The sequence below is a fragment of the Triticum aestivum genome, chromosome 2B (genome assembly GCF_018294505.1).
Source record: "Triticum aestivum cultivar Chinese Spring chromosome 2B, IWGSC CS RefSeq v2.1, whole genome shotgun sequence".
Taxonomy (NCBI): domain Eukaryota; kingdom Viridiplantae; phylum Streptophyta; class Magnoliopsida; order Poales; family Poaceae; genus Triticum; species Triticum aestivum.
Window position 1 is genome coordinate 26,744,899 of NC_057798.1, and position 22,160 is coordinate 26,767,058.

General features: G+C 48.2%; 1 protein-coding gene and 1 pseudogene across 1 annotated transcript; both read right to left on the bottom strand.

Annotated features, from left to right (window-relative positions):
* Positions 1-9,048: 9,048 nt before the first annotated feature.
* Positions 9,049-11,009, bottom strand: LOC123043229 (glyoxylate/hydroxypyruvate reductase HPR3). Its single transcript, XM_044465613.1, has 2 exons — positions 10,476-11,009; positions 9,049-9,769 (listed from the first exon to the last, which is right to left on the bottom strand). The coding sequence occupies exons 1-2, from the start codon at positions 10,902-10,904 to the stop codon at positions 9,248-9,250; spliced, it is 951 nt and encodes a 316-aa protein (XP_044321548.1). The 5' UTR covers positions 10,905-11,009; the 3' UTR covers positions 9,049-9,247.
* LOC123043230 (glyoxylate/hydroxypyruvate reductase HPR3-like) lies at positions 9,776-10,462 on the bottom strand (annotated as a pseudogene).
* Positions 11,010-22,160: the final 11,151 nt, after the last annotated feature.

The following is a 22,160-nucleotide window of genomic DNA, read 5'->3' on the forward strand; positions in this document are numbered from 1 at the left end:
AAGGATTCGGAATTAGCTAAGGAACGGTCGAGAATAAACAAGAAGAATGCCGAAAAAAAGGATAAGTTCCATAAGCTGGGGCCAGGTGGCTATGCGGTGGCAATGCCTAAGTGGGATAAGTCTGAGAAAGAGATGGAGGATGCAGGTGCCACTCCGGTTACTAAGAGCTGGCCCCCCCAGGGTCAGGACTTGGTTCTATGCGCATGGGTAGGAGTTGGACCCGAAGACAGTCAATGTTTCGACGAGGGCAAGTCTGAAGGGAGTCGACGATGCGATACTTGTTGCAATAGAAGAGGCACGATCGGGGGTGTTCCAGCCCAACAGAGAGAACGACGAGCTTACGCGTGCCCTGGGAAATCCTGAACACCCGGGAAGAACACGAGGCAATGGTGCTATTCCGTGGTATGAGGGGTTTTCAGACTGGAACACCGACTATAGAACCCGTGCGAGAAAGAAGATTGCGGAGGATAAGAAGAGGAAGATGGAGGAGGAGCAGAGGAAGCGGGACTATGAACGCTTTCAAGGCCTAGAAGCAAGTCAAGCGGAATTGGTAGTCAAATTCAAGTGGCAGCAGGAGCAGATCGACTCACTTACCCAGCAAAGGGGGTCTCAGCAGCTGCAGCAGCTAGCGAATGATCCAGCATTGGATAGCACCGCCCCATCCATGCCGAGAAGCAGCGTGGGTTCCGCCCCGGACGACGCAATGCTGGGTAGATACCCTGTGGATGACATCACGGAGAACACTAGCTGCGATCTACACGTCAAAATGAAGAACATATCCATAAAGGTGGTGGACGCCGTTGCTTTTACAAATCCCCCCGAGGCAACCTTCCATTGCAACCCGATTCCAGCGGGCTATGCTCGTGTCTTGGTTGATGAGGTGGTGGACCCATATTCGGAGCTAGAGCTTGACATTCCTGGAGGTGACGACGAGCGCTTTCTCGGAGAGGCCAACCATCGTATCATCCTATGGAAAAAGGATTGCATCATCTTTCGAAGGCCACCGACACCGCGTCAGCCGACTCCTCATCGAAGTCCGCCACCGAGTCATCAGTCTCCCGCTCCTGCAAGTCCACCAAGTCCGGCAAAGTGTCAGGCCACTCCTCCTCCAAGTCCGGCAAAGTGTCAGGCCACTCCTCCTCCTCCAAGTCCGCCACAGCGTCAGCCGTCCACTCCTCCTCCAAGTCCGGCACAACCTCAGGCCACTCCTCCTCCAAGTCCGGCACAGCTTCAGGCGGCTACTCCTCCTCGTCCAACTCAGCCCCGTCAGCCGTCTCCGCCGCCTCAGCAATCACAGAAGAGACACCCCGCAGCTATGGTGCGTAGCGGTACGAGTCGAGGTAGTACAGGAAGTACAGGCGGAGGCAAGCGATATAAATATGGTCCAAGCCTCAGGCCTCTTCCGTAGAGGGCTTATGACAAGTCCGAGGAGGAAATCGCAGCCATATCGAAGGCCGAGGTGGAAGCCCATTTTGCACCGAAACCGCCACCGCCGCCAAGGGAGAAAGTGCCTGAGGAAACGATTGACCACTTCATTCGTATGGCTCAACCACCAGCTCCCATGCCTGTTAAAACAGACTATGAGCGCCACATCAGGAAGTTAAATCGAGCACGTCTACGTAAGGAGGCGAGCTCAGGATCGAGCAAACAAGAAGCAGCTGTCAAAAATGCGGGAAAACCATTCCCCAGCTGCGAGAACAGGCGGTGCAATCGATCCCCTCGCTTGTTGTGCCAACAACACGTGACAGTACGCGCGCCCAATATTATTGTGGGCAAACAGTTTATGTTCCTGAGGTGGGCAATGTGGTAATAACGGAGGAGCATATAATGCAGGCTGAAGTTCTCAAAGTCACTGTTGGACAACTCCTCGAGATCGAGCCCATGCCTGTGCTTAGAGAGGATGAAATAAAACGGAAATATGTCCGGGGCCAACCTTTGGTCGAGCCAGACAAGGTCAAGAACCTCCCAACGAGAATGTATGAATTGCATCAATGGTACATGAATATTACCAAGATTTCAGATCGATTGTCCCTCATGGTGAATGTCAAGGAGGATCATTACTTCCATGAGAAAGCTCTGTCCGTTGAGTATTCTGAACTGTTTCAGTTATACAATCAAGACGCACTCGACAAATCTATCGTCAGTTGCTATTGTCTGTAAGTGATTTCTTTCTGTAATTTAAGTCTCAAGCTAGCTGTAGTGATCCTTTTGATCAATCATTACCTGTAATTATCCTCACTATATTCTTTTATGTGGTATTATGCAGGATGAAGATGTATGAAATGAGAAAAGCTGGACGCTATGGCATTGGGTTCATTGACCCAAACATCGTTAATGAATACACATGGCGGATAAATCGACATCATCAAAAGGACGTAGAGGACAACATGCTAGAGTACTTGAAGCGCCTCAAATACAATGAAGATATACTACTTCCTTACAACTTCCAGTGAGTCACACTGTCTTGTACTACAAATTCTCTTTTTTTGCCTACTAGCTAGCTACATGTTTTTGCTTACATATGCCCGCTTAATTAAGATATGCAAACGTGTGTGCATGCAGATTTCACTGGGTCTTGTGTATCATTAGAGTTGACGACGGAACAGTTGAAATACTGGACTCACTACTCAAAGTTAAAACTGACTATAACATCTTGTTTGGGATAGTCAACAAGTAATTTCAATCATTATTAACTATATATCTCGGTCTATTTAGTTCGTCATTTCATGATATGAACTATTTAATAACCCTTTTATTCATTTTCTTTGTCGGCGGGCAGGGCTTGAGAAAGGTTCATCAGCGTCACGGAAAGCGAATGGAAAAAAAGCTTAAATGAGGAAGACCCAAGGTAAGTAATTAAGTAGTACTAGCTAGCTAGCTAGCTGCCATCTCTTTAATTATCATGCTTGATTAATTATTATCTGATCAAATTCCATTCTCGTAAAGACCCTGAAGCAGGCGCAAGGGACTGATCTGTGTGCATTCTGCGTTTGCGAGAACATTCGCATGATGGCGTCCGAAAGGAGCAGATCTCAAAGACAGGAATGGGTACGCTTGTCAGAACACTATTCACAATTTTTACACCATTATCGATATCTAGTCACACAACTAATACACATGCATATTGATCTCCTTCTTAACAGTTCAGAGAGGTGCGGGAGAAGCTCCTAGAAACGGAGCGCGTAGAAGCACTTCAAGAGGAAATAGCGGGATTTTTGCTCGACCAGGTCATAAATCCGAAGGGAGAATACTATTACCCGCTACCGCCCCCATGAAAACCACTTCCAATTGTCATCGTGCTCCGAAGGCACCAATTAGGCTAATGCCACTGGCTCCGAAGGCAACATGCATATGTAGGAGAAATTGTATATAGCTAGCTATACATTTGTGTATGTGTGAATTAATTAATATGGTGGTTTGTGAGACATTGATGATATATATATATGCATGATTGGTTCTACTAGAAATTCTATATATATATATATATATATATATATATATATATATATACATAACGTGTACAATGTGTAGTATCGTAAAATACCAGCAAACGAAAAAGAATTAAAATGGAAACACAAAATTAAATGAAAAAGAAATCATAAAACTAAAAAAAAACCAAACCTTATAGTACCGGTTGGTATTACCAACCGGTACTAAAGGGCTCCAGCCCCTCGGAGCTGGCTCGTGCCACGTGGTTGCCCTTTACCACCGGTTCATGCTGAACCAGTACTAAAGGGGGGGGGGCTTTAATGCCCACACTTTAGTGCCGGTTATGGAACCGGCACTAAAGGGCCTTACGAACCGGTGCTATTGCCCGGTTCTGCACTAGTGAGTGCCTAGCAGCGCAAAGCATTCTCTTATGAAAGTATTCTAAATCTTACATGCTGCATTTCTTCGATACAGTAATTGGTCCACTTGTACGAACATCAATTCTAAGGTACTTTCGTACTTGCTACTGCTTGAACAGGCAATGAAGCAACAATACAAGGAACCAAATGAGAGTACACCACAAATAATTTCGGTTCCTGAAAAATTAGCGCATGTTAGTCTTATCTTGTGGTTGTCCCAAACATTGCAAATTTAAAAACAAGCAGATCTAGCTCTAAGAAAACCTTAATAGCTAGTGATGAATAAGTCTGGGCAGTATCAAGGTTCGTCAATGTGGCTGCAGTGGGCGGCGGCGGCGGCCTGCGCTGGCATCTGTGGGTCGGCAGAGGTGAGCAGCAGCCGGCCACGACGGCCCGCGCCGGCGTCCGTGGGGAAGCAGAGGTGGAGAGGACGGTGGCGACGGAGACCGTCGCTCGCATCTATGGGGCAGCAGCGGAGGACGGCAGGCGGAGATAGCGGCACGTGCTCGCCGTCCGGGTGGCAGTAGAGGAGGAGCGGGCGACGACGACTGAGTCCCTCGCTCGTGTCCGTGGGGTAGCAGAAGAGGAGCGGGCGGCGGCGAAGGCGATCTGCGGTCGTGCCCATGGGACAGCAGAGGAGGAGCGGAGGGCGGCGGCGGGGATCTGTGCTCGCGTGGAGGAGTAGAGGAGGAGCAGCAAGCGGTTGTGAGGGAAGAGAGAAAATTATGGGATACTAATCCCACTAATTGAGATAGAGATTAGTTAGTTTCCCGGATCTAAATAAATTGTGTTTTTTTTACTGAACAGATGCGGGTGCGGGGATGGGCAGAGTTTTCGTCCGCCCTGATAATGTTCTCTTGTTTAATAGTAGTGTAGATACAAGAGTATATGTAGAAGCTAGAGCTATCCCCGGGCCCAAACCGGCCGACAACATCCCCGGGCCAATGCCAACGCGTGACGAGCTGATCGTATACCATCCCCTTGGTTGTGGTTAATACTACTACCAACATGCTCCTTAGGCTCGTACACAATGTAGAAAGCACGGACAAATAACGTCTGCCGCTCGAACCAATAAGGCCCTTTCTTCCCAGCGGAAACATAAGGAGCGATCGACACCATGACCGTCTTGTCGCCGTCGGCTCCGGTGGCTTCCAGGTTGCCGCCGATGGGGAACTTGCGCGCCGCCTTGTCTTGCCCGGGGACGATGGCCACGTAATGGCCCGCGTACCGGGGCTCAACCACTGCGTTTCGGAATAGCATTTTTTCTTCGCCCTCGCGCATGTTCAACCACGCGTCGAGGAAGGATATCTGGTGGACGTCGGGTCCGAAGCCCATCTCCACGACCATCACCTCCTCCGTCTCCTACTTCTCCTTTCGGCTCCTCCACACCTTGGGCCTCGTCACCGGTACCCTCACGTGCTTGCTCACGACTACATCCAGCTTCGGGGGCTGGAAAGCGACGGTGGCGGCCGCCTCGCCTCCCCCGTTGGCGCAGAAGACCCAGCCGCCGTCCCTGAGCACGCAGTCCATGAAGCAGCTCTGGGACTGCGCGTCAGTCAGCCCGGCCTCGGCCTGGTCTGCTCCCTTGCGGGCGCACTTGTCGTGGCAGAGGCAGGAGCTCGGCACCGGGGCCTCCATCTCGCCGACCCGCCGCCGCCGGATGCACCCGCCGTCGCCTTTGCCATCAACAGCCATGGTCAGCAGGACGACGGTAGCCGTCAGCAGCACGGAAACCTTCATCGTCCTTGAATCGGGAACCATTGTTGGTAGTTGGCTTGGACTTTGAGACCTAGCAATTCAATTCAGTGGGCGTTTAATTAGGGCCGTGAGCCCACGTATATGTACACAAAGTATGTGATGACTTGTCTCGGTTGTGAGGCAAACTGGCAAAGGATAGCAATGGAATGGACCCCTACCCAACGTCGTCTTGCTTCGCTGCAACATATATGTGTGGCTAACTACCGATAGCGAATTATCCCATTTTGCTGCCGCCCATCGCGAGTGGTCCCTGGTCGCCGGGATTTCGTGTTGCTAATTACTACTCTCTTCGTTCCGAAATGTAAAATCATTTTTGACACTAGATGAAGGGAGTAATACTTAGACTCGAATATATATTCAATAAGCAGATATTGTCGGATATTTGTTGGGTCATATTCATTCCTAAGTACTCCCTCCGTCCTAAAATAAGTGACTCAACTTTGTACTAGCTTTAGTACAAAATTGAGTTACTTATTTTGAGATGGAGGAAGTAGTTTCCAGCAAAGCAAGCTCCAGAAATGACGATGCAGAATGGATCAGTAGGGAACAACTAACGACAAATGACGCTGCAGATGGGCATCAAATGGACCAGTCCCATTAAATGTGGGAATCAGCAGAGACCACATTTTTCTGGGCTGAGAAGATAGTTAAGCCCAAGTAACAGTCCATGTCAAGCTCCTGAAAAAGCATGGACGTTTCCCTAAAAAAACAAAAGCATGGAACTACTCCCTCCTTCTCATAATATAAAATCTTACTACGTCTAACCGTCCCATAATATAAGATTTTATTACATTAAAATCTTGTATTATGGGACGGAGGGAGTAGTACGCATTGCTCTTAGCTCCAACGCTCCCATGCCTCAAAATGTTGACAAGAAGTAAGAGCGTCGCAACCTCAGCCAACCCAATTATAGTTGTGTTTAGATATGTTCTTCTCCTTCAATGAGCCAATGTGGCGACCCAACCGTTGTAGCGATTCAAACACTGTAGCAACCGGTTATTCAAAAAAATATAGTCGTTTTAATTCCAAAAAAATTGGAAACACGCACAATTTTTTAAAACGCGAACTATTTTTGAATTTCTAAATATTTTTCCTAAAAATATAGTCATTTTTCTTAGTGCGGAAAATTTACTAACATTCTGCTTCTTTATGAAATTACAAGCATTATTTTAAAGCATCGGTTTTTTTTAATATGTGATGAATATTTTAATTTTCGGACATTTTTTAAAAATGCAAGAATTTAAAAAATCAAACATGTTACTGTGAACATTTTCTAGAATTATAAAAAGATGTTAATAAACAGAAACAATAAAAATAATAAAGAAAAAGAAAAAGAAAAAACCAGTCAAGAACCTTCTAGAAGATTTCTAAAAACCCTGAAACCTTCCAGAAGGTTACCTATTCAAAATATATTCATTAAATTCAAAAAAATGTTTACAAATTAAGGAACTGTTCATGAAAATTTGAAAACAAAGTTGACAAAATTTATAAAATGTTCCTGTATTTCAGAAAATTAGAAATAATTTCATCATTTCGAGAAATGATCGTTGATTCAAAAAATGTTTGTCAAAACAAAAACAGTCAGTGAATTACAAATATTGTTGCCAAATTTGGAAAAATGTTCATCGATTCAAAAAAGTTTATGAGTTCCAAAACAATGTTCAAGATTTCAAAAAATGTCATGATTTTTAAAAATATTACGAAAATGTAAAAAAGTATTCAACATTCTGAAAAAAAATCATGATTTTAAAAACAAAATCATAAATTCGAAACATGTCGATGATATCAAGAAACACTTACGATTCTATCAACAATTCATGAATTTGAAAGATGGGTATGAAATAAAAAATAAATAAAGTAAAATTAAAAATAATAGGAAACGAATAATATAAAATAGAAAAAAAAATAAAAAGTGAAAATCAAAAAAGAAAAGAAATAGTAAAGAAAGGAAAGAACAAAAATTAAAAAAGTAGAAAAAACCCGAAAGAAAAGCACACACTGTGAGGAGGTATAGGACCTTCCTAAAACCTGAAAGGATCTTGGTGGGTCGGATCTAGCATATGTAACGTAGATAGGGTGGTACATATTAGGTTGCTGTTTCATTCCCTCCAGGCTTTAGCAAAGCCTCCACTATTGCCGCCTGCCTGCGGCAAATAATGGGAGAATATCTGGTGCACCGGTGGTTATGGTGCTACCGGTGCACAGAACTCATGTTACCAATTTTAAAATATTCAAAGGTTTCTGAAAAAATTAGCACATTCACACAACACAATGTAGGTTGTCACAGAATTTCAATCAAAATTGGAAACACAAACCAAAAAATAAAAATGAAAAATTCAACATTGAATAGTACATAACATAAGTTGGGCCTTAGATTTGGCACATTATCACGTAGATGTTAAAATATTCATTTTTGTATCTCTTTTTTTTTGAATTTTGATATGAATTTTTGCGACAACACACATTGATGTTGTGTCAATGTGCTAGATTTGTTTTCAGGATTTTTTTAAATGTCCTCCGGCATCCGGTATAACTGTAACACCATAAGTGTGGGTGCACCGGATACATTCCCGGCAAATTAGAGCTGTCCGTAATCCCGCATATACAGAAGTGGAGAGAGCATCATGCTAAACGGGCTGGCCCAGGTGAGCGGCCGGGGCTATGGCCTGCTACAACAGGAAAATGTTTTTCTTTAGAACACAATGAGAGTGTCTTACACACGAGCAGTGGCGAAGCTTAGTGCAACTCAGCCCCCCCCCCCCCCCCCCCCCCCGCCCAGGTAGCTTTGTGAAGCTCCGCCACTGCACACAAGGAAAATGTTGAATAGACAATCACCTCGACACATTGTGTCTACAAATTGTGTCAATTGCAGAAATTAAACATGGATGAGTAAGAACAAACTTTTTGAATGTATTATTCACAATAAATAAAGTGGATTTAGGAACATGTAGAGTAGAAACTTTAGCAAGGTTCTCAATCCACACACAAAAAATCCCAGGAACAATAAATTAAGGACACACAAAAAGAAATATTTGAGGCACACTGCGTCAATTTAACAGGCCCTTGTGGCCTCGTATTGATGGGAGAATGTCATGCAGAAACCAATATTCGAAGAAAACTTCGTGAAAACCATGTTTAAAAGTTTCAAAAAAAATCTGAAAAAAGTGCAATGTTAAGAGGATGATGTTCTATTTCCATGTGAGATTTTAAGTTAGAACACCTTACGGGATGCGAGCTATGAAAAAGACAAATTCCGCTATAAATAGTGACATTACTGTTCAGCACTATTCAATATTGATTTATTTTTTTCATAGCTCATATCTAGTAATGTGTTTGCACTTGAAATTTTGCGATTCAATAGAACATCACTCTCTTACCATCCCGTATTTTTTTGAGATTTTTCCAGAACTTTGAAACATCATTTTCGCGTGGTTTTCACCCGTTTCCACCAAATGTTAGTTTCATATGATACTTTTCCGGTATTGATAAGATATGGTCATGTAATAGTAATACTTGTTCTTAACGAACCTGAATTGCTGACCGGTCGCTCACAGATTTTATTCACTCAGAGGCTGGATTACACTGAACTACATATACATCAAGGAGTTCTGCAATTTATTCAGACAGATGGTGTCCTTGTTTCAGAGCTCCACGGGGCTGAGCAGTGGCTTCCCTGCGAAGAAGGCATCGAGGTTGCCGGCGACGAGCTCGATCGTGCCGCGGATGGACTCCGGCGTGGCCACGGCCCTGTGCGCCGACAGCACGACGTTGTCCATGGAGAAGAGCTCCGGCGGCACGTCCGGCTCGCTCTCGAACACGTCCAGGCCGGCCCCGCCGATGACGCCCTCCTGCAGGCACCTGACCAGCTCCGGCTCGTCCACGAGGCCGCCGCGGCCGACGTTCACCAGCACGCCGTCCTTCCCCAGCGCCTCCATCACCTCCCGGTTCACCACGTGCCTCGTCTCCTCCGTCAGCGCGCAGGAGAGCACCAGCACGTCGCTGGCTGCGGCGAGGTCGCGCACGGTGGGGACGAACTCGTACGCCGCCGACGGCTTGGGCGACCTCGAGTTGTAGGACACGGCGCAGCCGAAGGCGGCGAGCCGCCGCGCGATGCGGGAGCCGATGTTGCCCAGCCCCACGACCCCCACCCGCTTGCCACTCACCTGCCATCGATTGCATCATAAGACTCTGCTGATCAAAATTCTCTGCTTGTTGGAATAATTTGGGCGCGTTGCAAAGTTGCAATTGCATAAATTTTGCGGGGATGGCCAAGAGCAACTAATTCTAGCTACCGCGATTGATGGGGATCCCCGGTAAAATTAACCTTGGAGGCGAGGGGATAGTCCCCGCCGTCCGGCCAGCTGCCGCGCCGGACGTACGCGTCTGCAGCGGCGACTCGGCAGAGAGCGGCTATGACAAGCCCGACGGCGTAGTCGGCCGCGTCGTCAGAGAACGCGCCCCCAGCGTTGGTGACGGCAATCCCGCGGCGGCGGCAGGCGGCAAGATCGACGTGGTCAACGCCGACGGACGAGGCGAGTACGAGCTCCAGCTTTGAGAGCGCGCCCATGAGCTCCGCGGTCACCGCCGGGAGCTCGACTGTAAGGAGCGCCCGCGCCGAGAGGAAGGAGACAGTAGCGAGCTGAGAGGTCCAGCTCAAACTCCGGGATGATGGGGTCGGCCAGGAGCACGACAGGCCGGGAGGCATCGGCTTGGGTTCGCGCCGGCGGCCGCATCTCCTCAATCGGTGGTGGGTTCGGTAGGTAGGTAGTGAGCCAAGCGAAGGGGAAGAAGAACAGAGCACTACTACTAAAAAACAGAGTCGTCCAGAGCAGTGGTATCCAAGAACTAGACAACTAACGGAGTAGCTACCTTGGTGGTGAGAGGATAGTCGCCGTCGGCCGCCCACCTGCCGGCCCGGACGTGGGCGTCGGCGGCGGCCAACCGGCGGAGCACGGCGACGACGAGCCCGACGCCGTAGTCGGCCGTGTCGACCGCGAAGGCCGCGCCTGCGTTGGTGACGGCGATCCCGCGGCGCCGGCAGGCGGCGAGGTCGACGTGGTTGATGCCCACGGAGATGCCCGCCACGAGCCCGAGCGCCGGGAGCGCGGCCAGGTGGTCGTCCGTGACCGGGTTGAGCCCGATGAGCAGCGCCCTCCCCTGGGCCAGGGTCGCGGCGTCGGCGTCGGCGACCAGGACGAACCGGAAGCGCGCGGCCAGCGCGGCCGCGAACTCCGGGAACAGCGGCTGCCCCAGGAGCACCAGCGGCCTCTCGTCGGCGGGCGGCGTCGTGTCTTCCATCGCTCCGTGGAGGAAGGAATGGTATCGCTATCGCTCCTTTGGAGGGACGGAGACAAAGCCACCAGCAGACATCGGTTGCTGGACCAAATATGGCTTATTACCAGCAATGCTACATCTACAGGGGTTTTACAGGAGCTTTACAGGCTAGGCTTAGGTGGGATTTGTTGATTGGTTGTTAAGATGAAGTGGGCCCCACCCTGAAAATCAGGGGGGAGATTAGTGAGGGGAGAGGGTTAGTCCGTTAACTCTTGTAAAAGCTTCCCGTACGTCTAGCATTTTGGGGCTTATTACTAAGAGCAACTCCAACCGAAACACACCAAAGTGCCCGCCTAACCGCGGACCCAAGCCTAAGAGCATCTACAGCCAAACTTTGCAAATCCGGCCATCAAAACACGCGGACGCGTCCGTCATGCTTTAAATTAGGCATTTTGCATCCGTTTTTCTGATATTTCATACTCTAAATCCATACAAACCATGCGAAAGAGATCCTACGTACTATATTCTTCATTGTCGGGGATGTCTACGACGAAGGTGCCGAGCACCGACTGGATGGGCGGTAGGAGGGCTCCGGCTCATCCTCCTCCTGCTCGACCTCATCCATGCAGGCGAACATCTCCGCTTCCTCTGCCGCCTCTTGCGCCTTCATCTCCCGCCGGCGACGGCGTCTTGCCTCTGCAGCCGACTCCAACCGAAGGGAATCGAGGATGGCCTGCTGCTTCGCCTGCAGATGCACATCGCCAGCGCGCCCCACATCCTCCTCCTCCGGCTTATCCTCCTCCTCCTCAAAGTCCTCATCCTCATCCCCGTCCTCCTTCACCTCCTCCTCCGGATCCACTGCATCCGGAGGTAGCCCCGTGGCGATCCGGGCTTCGCGCCTAGCTCGGATCTGCTGAAGGAGCTCGAGCCGGTGCTCTGGCGTCAGAAAAGGCTCGCTCCTCACCCGACGACGTGGGGGCATGTCTACTAGGCGGACGGGTGGAGTGAAAAGTGGCGGCGGCAGCGAACATGAGGAGGAAAATATGGATGGATGATAGGGTTTCGGTACCGCTGGTCGACTTAAATAGCCAGGCAATACACTACGTGGCCTGCCGGAGCTGCGCCACGCGGCGCCACCGGCCCGACAGAGGAGACGAGCTTCAAACCTCCGGGTTTGAGGGCGTTTCCGGCTGGGACCCCTTCATCAGTCCAACGTGGCGGGTGTGCCGGGACACACTCGGGCACCCCCCATATCCGCCCCATATTTGGGCTGGATATGGGGGGTGTTGTTGGAAATATGCCCTAGAGGCAATAATAAACTAGTTATTATTATTATATTTCCTTGTTCATGATAATCGTTTATTATCCATGCTATAATTGTATTGATAGGAAACTGAGATACATGTGTGGGTACATAGACAACACCATGTCCCTAGTAAGCCTCTAGTTAACTAGCTCGTTGATCAATAGATGGTTACGGTTTCCTGACCATGGACATTGGATGTCGTTGATAACGGGATCACATCATTAGGAGAATGATGTGATGGACAAGACCCAATCCTAAGCCTAGCACAAAGATCATAGTTCGTATGCTAAAGCTTTTCTAATGTCAAGTATCATTTCCTTAGACCATGAGATTGTGCAACTCCCGGATACCGTAGGAATGCTTTGGGTGTACCAAACGTCACAACGTAACTGGGTGGCTATAAAGGTGCACTACAGGTATCTCCGAAAGTGTCTGTTGGGTTGGCACGAATCGAGACTGGGATTTGTCACTCCGTGTAACGGAGAGGTATCTCTGGGCCCACTCGGTAGGACATCATCATAATGTGCACAATGTGACCAAGGGGTTGATCAAGGGATGATGTGTTACGGAACGAGTAAAGAGACTTGCCGGTAACGAGATTGAACAAGGTATAGGCATACCGACGATCGAATCTCGGGCAAGTACAATACCGCTAGACAAAGGGAATTGTATACGGGATTGATTGAGTCCTTGACATCGTGGTTCATTCGATAAGATCATCGTGGAACATGTGGGAGCCAACATGGGTATCCAGATCCCGCTGTTGGTTATTGACCAGAGAACGTCTCGGTCATGTCTGCATGGTTCCCGAACCCGTAGGGTCTACACACTTAAGGTTCGATGACGCTAGGGTTAGAAAGGAAGTTTGTATGTGGTTACCGAATGTTGTTCGGAGTCCCGGATGAGATCCCGGACATCACGAGGAGTTCCGGAATGGTCCGGAGGTAAAGATTTATATATGGGAAGTCCTGTTTTGGTCACCGGAAAAGTTTCGGGTTTTATCGGTAACGTACCGGGACCACCAGGAGGGTCCCGGGGCTCCACCAAGTGGGGTCACCGGCCCCGGAGGGCTGCATGGGCCAAGTGTGGGAGGGGATCAGCCCCAGGTGGGCTGGTGCGCCCCCCGAGAAGGGCCCAAGGCGCCTAGGGTTGGGGGAGGGGGCGCACCCACCTAACTTGGGGGGCAAGTTTCCCCTCTTTCCCCCCTTGGCCGCCCCCAGATGGGATCTTGGGCTGGCCGCCGCCCCTAGGGTGGAACCCTAGGTGGGGGCGCAGCCCCCCTCTCCCTATATATACTTGAGGGGTTTTGGGGCTGCCAACACATGAGTTTGACCTCTCCCTGGCGCAGCCCTACCTCTCTCCCTTCTCCTCTCCCGCGGTGCTTGGCGAAGCCCTGCAGGATTGCCACGCTCCTCCACCACCACCACACCATTGTGCTGCTGCTGGACGGAGTCTTCCTCAACCTCTCCCTCTCTCCTTGCTGGATCAAGGCGTGGGAGACGTCACCGGGCTGTACGTGTGTTGAACGCGGAGGTGTCGTCCGTTCGGCACTATGATCTCCGGTGATTTGGATCACTATGAGTACGACTCCTTCAACCCCGTTCTCTTGAACGCTTCCGCTTAGCGATCTACAAGGGTATGTAGATGCACTCTCCTTCCCCTCGTTGCTGGTTTCTCCATAGATAGATCTTGGTGACACGTAGGAATATTTTTGAATTTCTGCTAGGTTCCCCAATAGTGGCATCATGAGCTAGGTCTATTGCGTAGATTCTTTGCACGAGTAGAACACAAAGTAGTTGTGGGCGTTGATTTTGTTCAATATGCTTACCGTTACTAGTCCAATCTTGTTTCGACGGTATTGTGGGATGAAGCGGCCCGGACCGACCTTACACGTACACTTACGTGAGACAGGTTCCACCGACTGACATGCACTTGGTGCATAAGGTGGCTAGCGGGTGCCAGTCTCTCCCACTTTAGTCGGAACGGATTCGATGAAAAGGGTCCTTATGAAGGGTAAATAGCAATTGGCATATCACGTTGTGGTTTTGCGTAGGTAAGAAACGTTCTTGCTAGAAACCCATAGCAGCCACGTAAAACATGCAAACAACAATTAGAGGACGTCTAACTTGTTTTTGCAGGGTATGCTATGTGATGTGATATGGCCAAGAAGAATGTGATGAATGATATGTGATGTATGAGATTGATCATGTTCTTGTAATAGGAATCACGACTTGCATGTCGATGAGTATGACAACCGGCAGGAGCCATAGGAGTTGTCTTTGTTTATTGTATGACCTGCGTGTCATTGAACAACGCCATGTAATTACTTTACTTTATTGCTAACCGGTAGCCATAGTAGTAGAAGTAATAAGTTGGCGAGACAACTTCATGGAGACACGATGATGGAGATCATGATGATGGAGATCATGGTGTCATGCCGGTGACGATGATGATCATGGAGCCCCGAAGATGGAGATCAAAAGGAGCAAAATGATATTGGCCATATCATGTCACTTTTTGATTGCATGTGATGTTTATCATGTTTATGCATCTTATTTGCTTAGAACGACGGTAGTAAATAAGATGATCCCTCATTAAAATTTCAAGAAAGTGTTCCCCCTAACTGTGCACCGTTGCGAAAGTTCATCGTTTCGAAGCACCACATGATGATCGGGTGTGATAGATTCTTACGTTCACATACAACGGGTGTAAGCCAGATTTACACACGCGAAACACTTAGGTTAACTTGACGAGCCTAGCATGTACATACATGGCCTCGGAACACAAGAGACCAAAAGGTCGAGCATGAGTCGTATAGTAGATACGATCAACATGAAGATGTTCACCGATGATGACTAGTCCGTTTCACGTGATGATCGGACACGTCCTAGTTGACTCGGATCATGTAATCACTTAGATGACTAGAGGGATGTCTATCTGAGTGGGAGTTCATGAGATGAACTTAATTATCTTGAACATAGTCAAAAGATCTTTGCAAATTATGTCGTAAGCTCGCGCTTTAGTTCCACTATTTAGATATGTTCCTAGAGAAAATATAGTTGAAAGTTGACAGTAGTGATTATGCGGATAGTAGAAAGCTTATGTCCTTAATGCACCGCTCAGTGTGCTGAACCCCAAACGTCGTCTGTGGATGTTGCGAACATCGGACATACCCGTTTTGATAACTATGTGATAGTTCAGTTAAACGGTTTAGAGTTGAGGCACCAAAGATGATTTCGAAACGTCGCGGAACATATGAGATGTTTCGAGGGCTGAAATTGGGATTTCAGGCTCGTGCCCACGTCAGAGGTACAAGACCTCCGACGATTTTCTTAGCCTGCAAACTAAGGGAGAAAAGCTCAATCGTTGAGCTTGTGCTCAGATTGTCTGAGTACAACAAATCACTTGAATCGAGTGGGAGTTGATCTTCCAGATGAGATAGTGATGTTTCTCCAAAGTCATTGCCACCAAGCTGCTAGAGCTTCATGATGAACTATAACATATCAGGGATATATATGATGATCCTTGAAGTATTCGCGATGTTTGACACCGCGAAAGTAGAAATCAAGAAGGAGCATCAATTGTTGATGGTTGGTGAAACCACTAGTTTCAAGAAGGGCAAGGGCAAGAAGGGATACTTCATGAAACGGCAAAATAGTTGCTGCTCTAGTGAAAACCCAAGGTTGAACCCAAACCCGAGACTAAGTGCTTCTGTACTGAGGGAACGGACACTGGAGCAGAACCACCCTAGATACTTGGTAGATAAGAAGGCTGGCAAAGGTCGATAGAAGTATATTTGATATACACTATGTTAATGTGTACTTTACTAGTTCTCCTAGTAGCACCAGGGTATTAGATACCGGTTCGGTTGCTAAGTGTTAGTAACTTGAAATAAAAGCCACGGAATAAACAAGAGAGTAGCTAAAGGTGAGCTGACGATATGTGTTGGAAGTGTTTCCAAGGTTGATGTGATCAAGCATCGCACGCTCCCTCTACCATCGAGATTGGTATTAAACCTAAATAATTGTTACTTGGTGTTTGCGTTGAGCATAGACATGATTGGATTATGTCTATCGCAATACAGTTATTCATTTAAGGAGAATAATGATTACTCTGTTTATTTGAATAATGCCTTCAATGGTCTTGCACCTAAAAGGAATGGTTTATTGAATCTCGATCGTAGTGATACACATTTTCATGCCAAAAGATATAAAATATTAATGATATTACCACTTACTTGTGGCACTGCCATGTAAGTCATATTGGTGTAAAACGCATGAAGAAGCTCCATGTTGATGGATCTTTGGTCTCACTCGTTTTTGAAATGTTTGAGACATGCGAACCATGTCTATTGGTGTATATGCATGATGAAACTCCATGCAGATGGATCATTTGGACTCACTTGATTTTGAATCACTTGAGATATGCAAATCATACCACATGGGCAAGATGACCGAAAAGCCTCATTTTCAGTAAGATGGAACAAGAAAGCAACTTGTTGGAGGTAATACATTTTGATGTGTGCGTTCCAATGAGTGCTGAGGCATGCAGTGAATATCGTTATGTACTTACTTCACAGATGATTTGAGTAGATGTTGAGTATATTTACTTGATGAAACACAAATCTGAATTATTGAATGGTTCAAGTAATTTCAGAGTGAAGTTGAAGATCATCGTGACAAGAGGATAAAATGTCTATGGTATGATCATAGAGATGAGTATCTGAATTACGAGCTTTGGCATGCAATTAAGACATTGTGGAAATTGTTTCACAATTAATACCGCCTGGAACACCATAGTGTGATGGTGTGTCCGAACATCATAGTTGCACCCTATTGGATATGGTGCGTACCATGATGTCTCTTATCAAATTAACACTGTCGTTCATGGGTTAGGCATTTGAGACAACCACACTAACTTTAATAGGGCACCATGTAATTCCGTTGAGACGACACTGTTTGAACTATGGTTTGGAGAAACCTAAGTTGTCGTTTCTTAAAAGTTTGGGGCTGCGACGCTTATGTGAAAAAGTTTCATCGTGATAAGCTCGAACCCAAAACGGATAAATACATCTTCATAGGATAACCAAAATGGTTGGGTATACCTCCTATCTCAGATCCGGAAGCAAAAGTAATTGTTTCTAGAAACGGGTCCTTTCTCGAGGAAAAGTTTCTCTCGAAATAATTGAGTGGGAGGATGGTGGATACTTGATGAGGTTATTGAACCGTAACTTCAATAGTGTGTAGCAGGGCACAGGAAGTTTTTCCTGTGGCACCTACACCAATTCAAGTAGAAGCTTATGATAGTGATCATGAAACTTCGGATCAAGTCACTACCAAACTTCGTAGGTCGACGAGGATACGTACTACTTCAGAGTAATACGGGATCCTGTCTTGGAGGTCATGTTGCTAGACAACAATGAACCTCCGAACTATGGAGAAGCGATGGTGGGCCCGGATTCCAACGAATGGCTCGAGGCCATAAAATCCGAGAGAGGATCCATGACTTTGGAAGAAATACTTGATGGTCGTAAGGCTGTTGGGTACAGATGGATTTTAAAAGGAAGACAGACAATGATGGTAAGAATCACCATTAAGAAAGCTCGACTTGTCGTTAAGATGTTTTACGACAAGTTCAAGGAGTTGACTACGGTGAGGCTGTCTCACTCGTAGCGATGCTAAGAGTCTGTTGGAAATGGATTAGCAGTTACTGCATTATTTATGAAATCTTGCAAATAGAATGTCAAAACATTGTTTCCTCAACAGTTTTCTTGAGAAAAGGTTGTATGTGATACAACCAGAAGGTTTTGACAATCCTGCAGAACGCTATCAAATATGCAAAACTCCAGCAATCCTTCTAAGGACTGGAGTAAGCATCTCGGAGTTGGAATGTATGCTTTGATGAGATGATCAAAGATTTTGGGTTTATATAAAAGTTTATGAGAAACTTGTATTTCCAAAGAAGTGAGTGGGAGCACTATAAAATTTCTGATGAGTATATGTTGTTGACATATTGTTGATCAGAAATGATGTAGAATTTCTAGAAAGCATATAGGGTTGTTTGAAAAGTGTTTTTCAATGGAAAACCTGGATTAGGCTACTTGAACAATAAGCATCAAGATCTATAAGATAGATCAAAATGTTTAATAATACTTTCAAATGAGCACATACCTTGACATGATCTTGAAGGTGTTCAAGATGGATCAGTCAAAGAAGGAGTTCTTGCCTGAGTTGTAAGGTATGAAGTTAAGAGTTAAAGCTCGACCACGGCAGAAGAAAGAGAAAGGACGAAGGTCGTCCCCTATGCTTCAGACGTAGGCTCTATAGTATGCTATGCTGTGTACCACACCAGAAGTGTGCCTTGCCATGAGTCAGTCAAGAGGTACAAGAATGATCCAGGAACGGATCATTGGACAGCGGTCAAAATTATCCTTAGAGGAATAAGGAAATGTTTCTCGATTATGGAGGTGATAAAGAGTTCGGTGTAAAGGGTTACATCGATGCAAGCTTTAACACCTATCCGAATGACTCTGAGTAGCAAACTGGATACGTATAGTGGAGCAACCATTTGGAATAGCTCCAAGTGGAGCGCGGAAGCAGCATTTACAATATGACATAGAGAATTTGCGAAATACATACGGATCTGAATGTTGCAGACTCGTTGACTAAAACCTCTCTCACAAGCAAAATATGATCAAACCCCAGAACTCATTGAGTCTTATTCACATGGTGATGTGAACTAGTTTAGACACTAGTAAACTCTTTGGATGTTGGTCACATGGCGATGTGACCTATCAGTGTTAATCACATGGCGATGTGAACTAGATTATTGACTCTAGTGCAAGTGAGAGACTGTTGGAAATATGCCCTAGAGGCAATAATAAATTAGTTATTATTATTATATTTCCTTGTTCATGATAATCGTTTATTATCCATTCTATAACTGTATTGATAGGAAACTCAGATACATGTGTGGGTACATAGACAACACCATGTCCCTAGTAAGCCTCTAGTTAACTAGCTCGTTGATCAATAGATGGTTATGTTTTCCTGACCATGGACATTGGATGTCGTTGATAACGGGATCACATCATTAGGAGAATGATGTGATGGACAAGACCCAATCCTAAGCCTAGCACAAAGATCGTAGTTCGTATGCTAAAGCTTTTCTAATGTCAAGTATCATTTCCTTAGACCATGAGATTGTGCAACTCCTGGATACCGTAGGAATGCTTTGGGTGTACCAAACGTCACAACGTAACTGGGTGGCTATAAAGGTGCACTACAGGTATCTCCGAAAGTGTCTGTTGGGTTGGCACGAATCGAGACTGGGATTTGTCGCTCCGTGTAACGGAGAGGTATCTCTGGGCCCACTCGGTAGGACATCATCATAATGTGCAAAATGTGACCAAGGGGTTGATCACGGGATGATGTGTTACAGAACGAGTAAAGAGACTTGCCGGTAACGAGATTGAACAAGGTATAGGCATACCGACGATCGAATCTCGGGCAAGTACAATACCGCTAGACAAAGGGAATTGTATACGGGATTGATTGAGTCCTTGACATCGTGGTTCATCCGATGAGATCATCGTGGAACATGTGGGAGCCAACATGGGTATCCAGATCCTGCTGTTGGTTATTGACCAGAGAACGTCTCGGTCATGTCTGCATGGTTCCCGAACCCGTAGGGTCTACACACTTAAGGTTCGATGACGCTAGGGTTATAAAGGAAGTTTGTATGTGGTTACCGAATGTTGTTCGGAGTCCCGGATGAGATCCCGGACATCATGAGGAGTTCTGGAATGGTTCGGAGGTAAAGATTTATATATGGGAAGTCCTGTTTTGGTCACCGGAAAAGTTTCGGGTTTTATCGGTAATGTACCGGGACCACCGGGAGGGTCCTGGGGGTCCACCAAGTGGGACACCGGCCCCGGAGGGCTGCATGGGCCAAGTGTGGGAGGGGATCAGCCCCAGGTGGGCTGGTGCGCCCCCCACAAGGGCCCAAGGCGCCTAGGGTTGGGGGAGGGGGCGCACCCACCTAACTTGGGGGGCAAGTTTCCCCTCTTTCCCCCCTTGGCCGCCCCCAGATGGGATCTTGGGCTGGCCGCCGCCCCTAGGGTGGAACCCTAGGTGGGGGCGCAGCCCCCCTCTCCCTATATATACTTGAGGGGTTTTGGGGCTGCCAACACATGAGTTTGACCTCTCCCTGGCGCAGCCCTACCTCTCTCCCTTCTCCTCTCCCGCGGTGCTTGGCGAAGCCCTGCAGGATTGCCACGCTCCTCCACCACCACCACACCATTGTGCTGCTGCTGGATGGAGTCTTCCTCAACCTCTCCCTCTCTCCTTGCTGGATCAAGGCGTGGGAGACGTCACCGGGCTGTACGTGTGTCGAACGCGGAGGTGCCGTCCGTTCGGCACTAGGATCTCCGGTGATTTGGATCACTATGAGTACGACTCCTTCAACCCCGTTCTCTTGAACGCTTCCGCTTAGCGATCTACAAGGGTATGTAGATGCACTCTCCTTCCCCTCGTTGCTGGTTTCTCCATAGATAGATCTTGGTGACACGTAGGAATTTTTTTGAATTTCTGCTACGTTCCCCAACAGGTGTCGGTCAGTCCGGGCGTTTAAGGGTCATTTGAGAGGCCCGTCTGGGTAAAAAAATCGTACCGGTCAGTGACCGGGCCGCCCGTTCGAGCGTATGAGGTGGGTTTGAGAGGTCCGGCTCTAAGCTCGGTCTCATCTCAACGCATTCTGGCCCAAATTTGCATCATGTTTGCGTTCACATGGATACAAAAACGGACGTTGTGTGCGCGCCGCGGCCCCACGTATCAGCCGCCCAACCACCACCCGCAGTCGTATTAGAAGCAGCCACCTACCTCGGACCCGCCTGGCAGTGGGTGGAAGTTGCGGGTCGTTGCCCTTTTTAATGCAAGCGTGCGGGGGCTTGCCGTCGACCTATCCAGATGTCAACCTGCCCCATGGGTTGCATCTGGACCCACATCGCATTCCAATGCCAGCGGTCCCTCGGTCTGCACGGGCGCAAGCCGAGGAGGTGCGCACGCGTTGCAAGCTACGAACATCGGAGTAGCGACAACTCTTTGCATACGCGCCTGACTCTCCCAACTAGGAGGTCTGGTTCGCAGTGGAGCACGAGGAGGAGCGCTGCCGCGGCGTCCCACTCAACCCCGCCATCCGGGTTTGAGGGCGTTTCCGGCTGGGACCTCTTCATCAGTCCAACGTGGCGGGTGTGCCGGGACACACTCGGGAGCCCCCCATATCCGCCCCATATTTGGGCTGGATATGGGGGGTGTCGGTCAGCCCGGGTGTTTGAGGGTCATTTGAGAGGCCCGTCTGGGTCAAAAAATCGTACCGGTCAGTGACTGGGCCGCCCGTCCGAGCGTATGAGGCGGGTTTGAGAGGTCCGGCTCTAAGCTCGGTCTCATCTCAACGCATTCTGGCCCAAATTTGCATCATGTTTGCGTTCACATGGACACAAAACGGACGTGGTGTGCGCGCCGCGGCCCCACGTATCAGCCGCCCAACCACCACCCGCAGTCGTATTAGACGCGGCCACCTACCTCGGACCCGCCTGGCAGTGGGTGGAAGTTGCGGGTCGTTGTCCTTTTTAATGCAAGCGTGCGGGGGCTCGCCGTCTGGACCCACACCGCATTCCAGTGCCAGCAGTGCCTCGGTCTGCACGGGCGCAAGCCGAGGAGGTGCGCACGCGTTGCAAGCTACGAACATCGGAGCAGCGACAACTCTTTGCATACGCGCCTGACTCTCCCAACTAGGAGGTCTGGTTCGCAGTGGAGCACGAGGAGGAGCGCTGCCGTGGCGTCCCGCTCCACCCCGCCATCCCCCCCCCCCCCCCCCCGCCGCCAGAGGTCAAGCTGAAGAAGGAGGAGGAGTCGGCCTACCAGGCCGCGCTGGAGGTGTGTCGCGGCGTGCCCTGGTGGAGAGCCGGCAGGACA

Excerpts from the sequence above, each read along its gene's own strand:
- LOC123043229 (XM_044465613.1), bottom strand. The coding sequence starts at position 10,904 with ATGGAAGACACGACGCCGCCCGCCGACGAGAGGCCGCTGGTGCTCCTG. Across the intron at positions 9,770-10,475 it reads ACTATCCTCTCACCACCAAG|GTGAGTGGCAAGCGGGTGGG; the intron begins GTAGCTACTCCG and ends AATCGATGGCAG.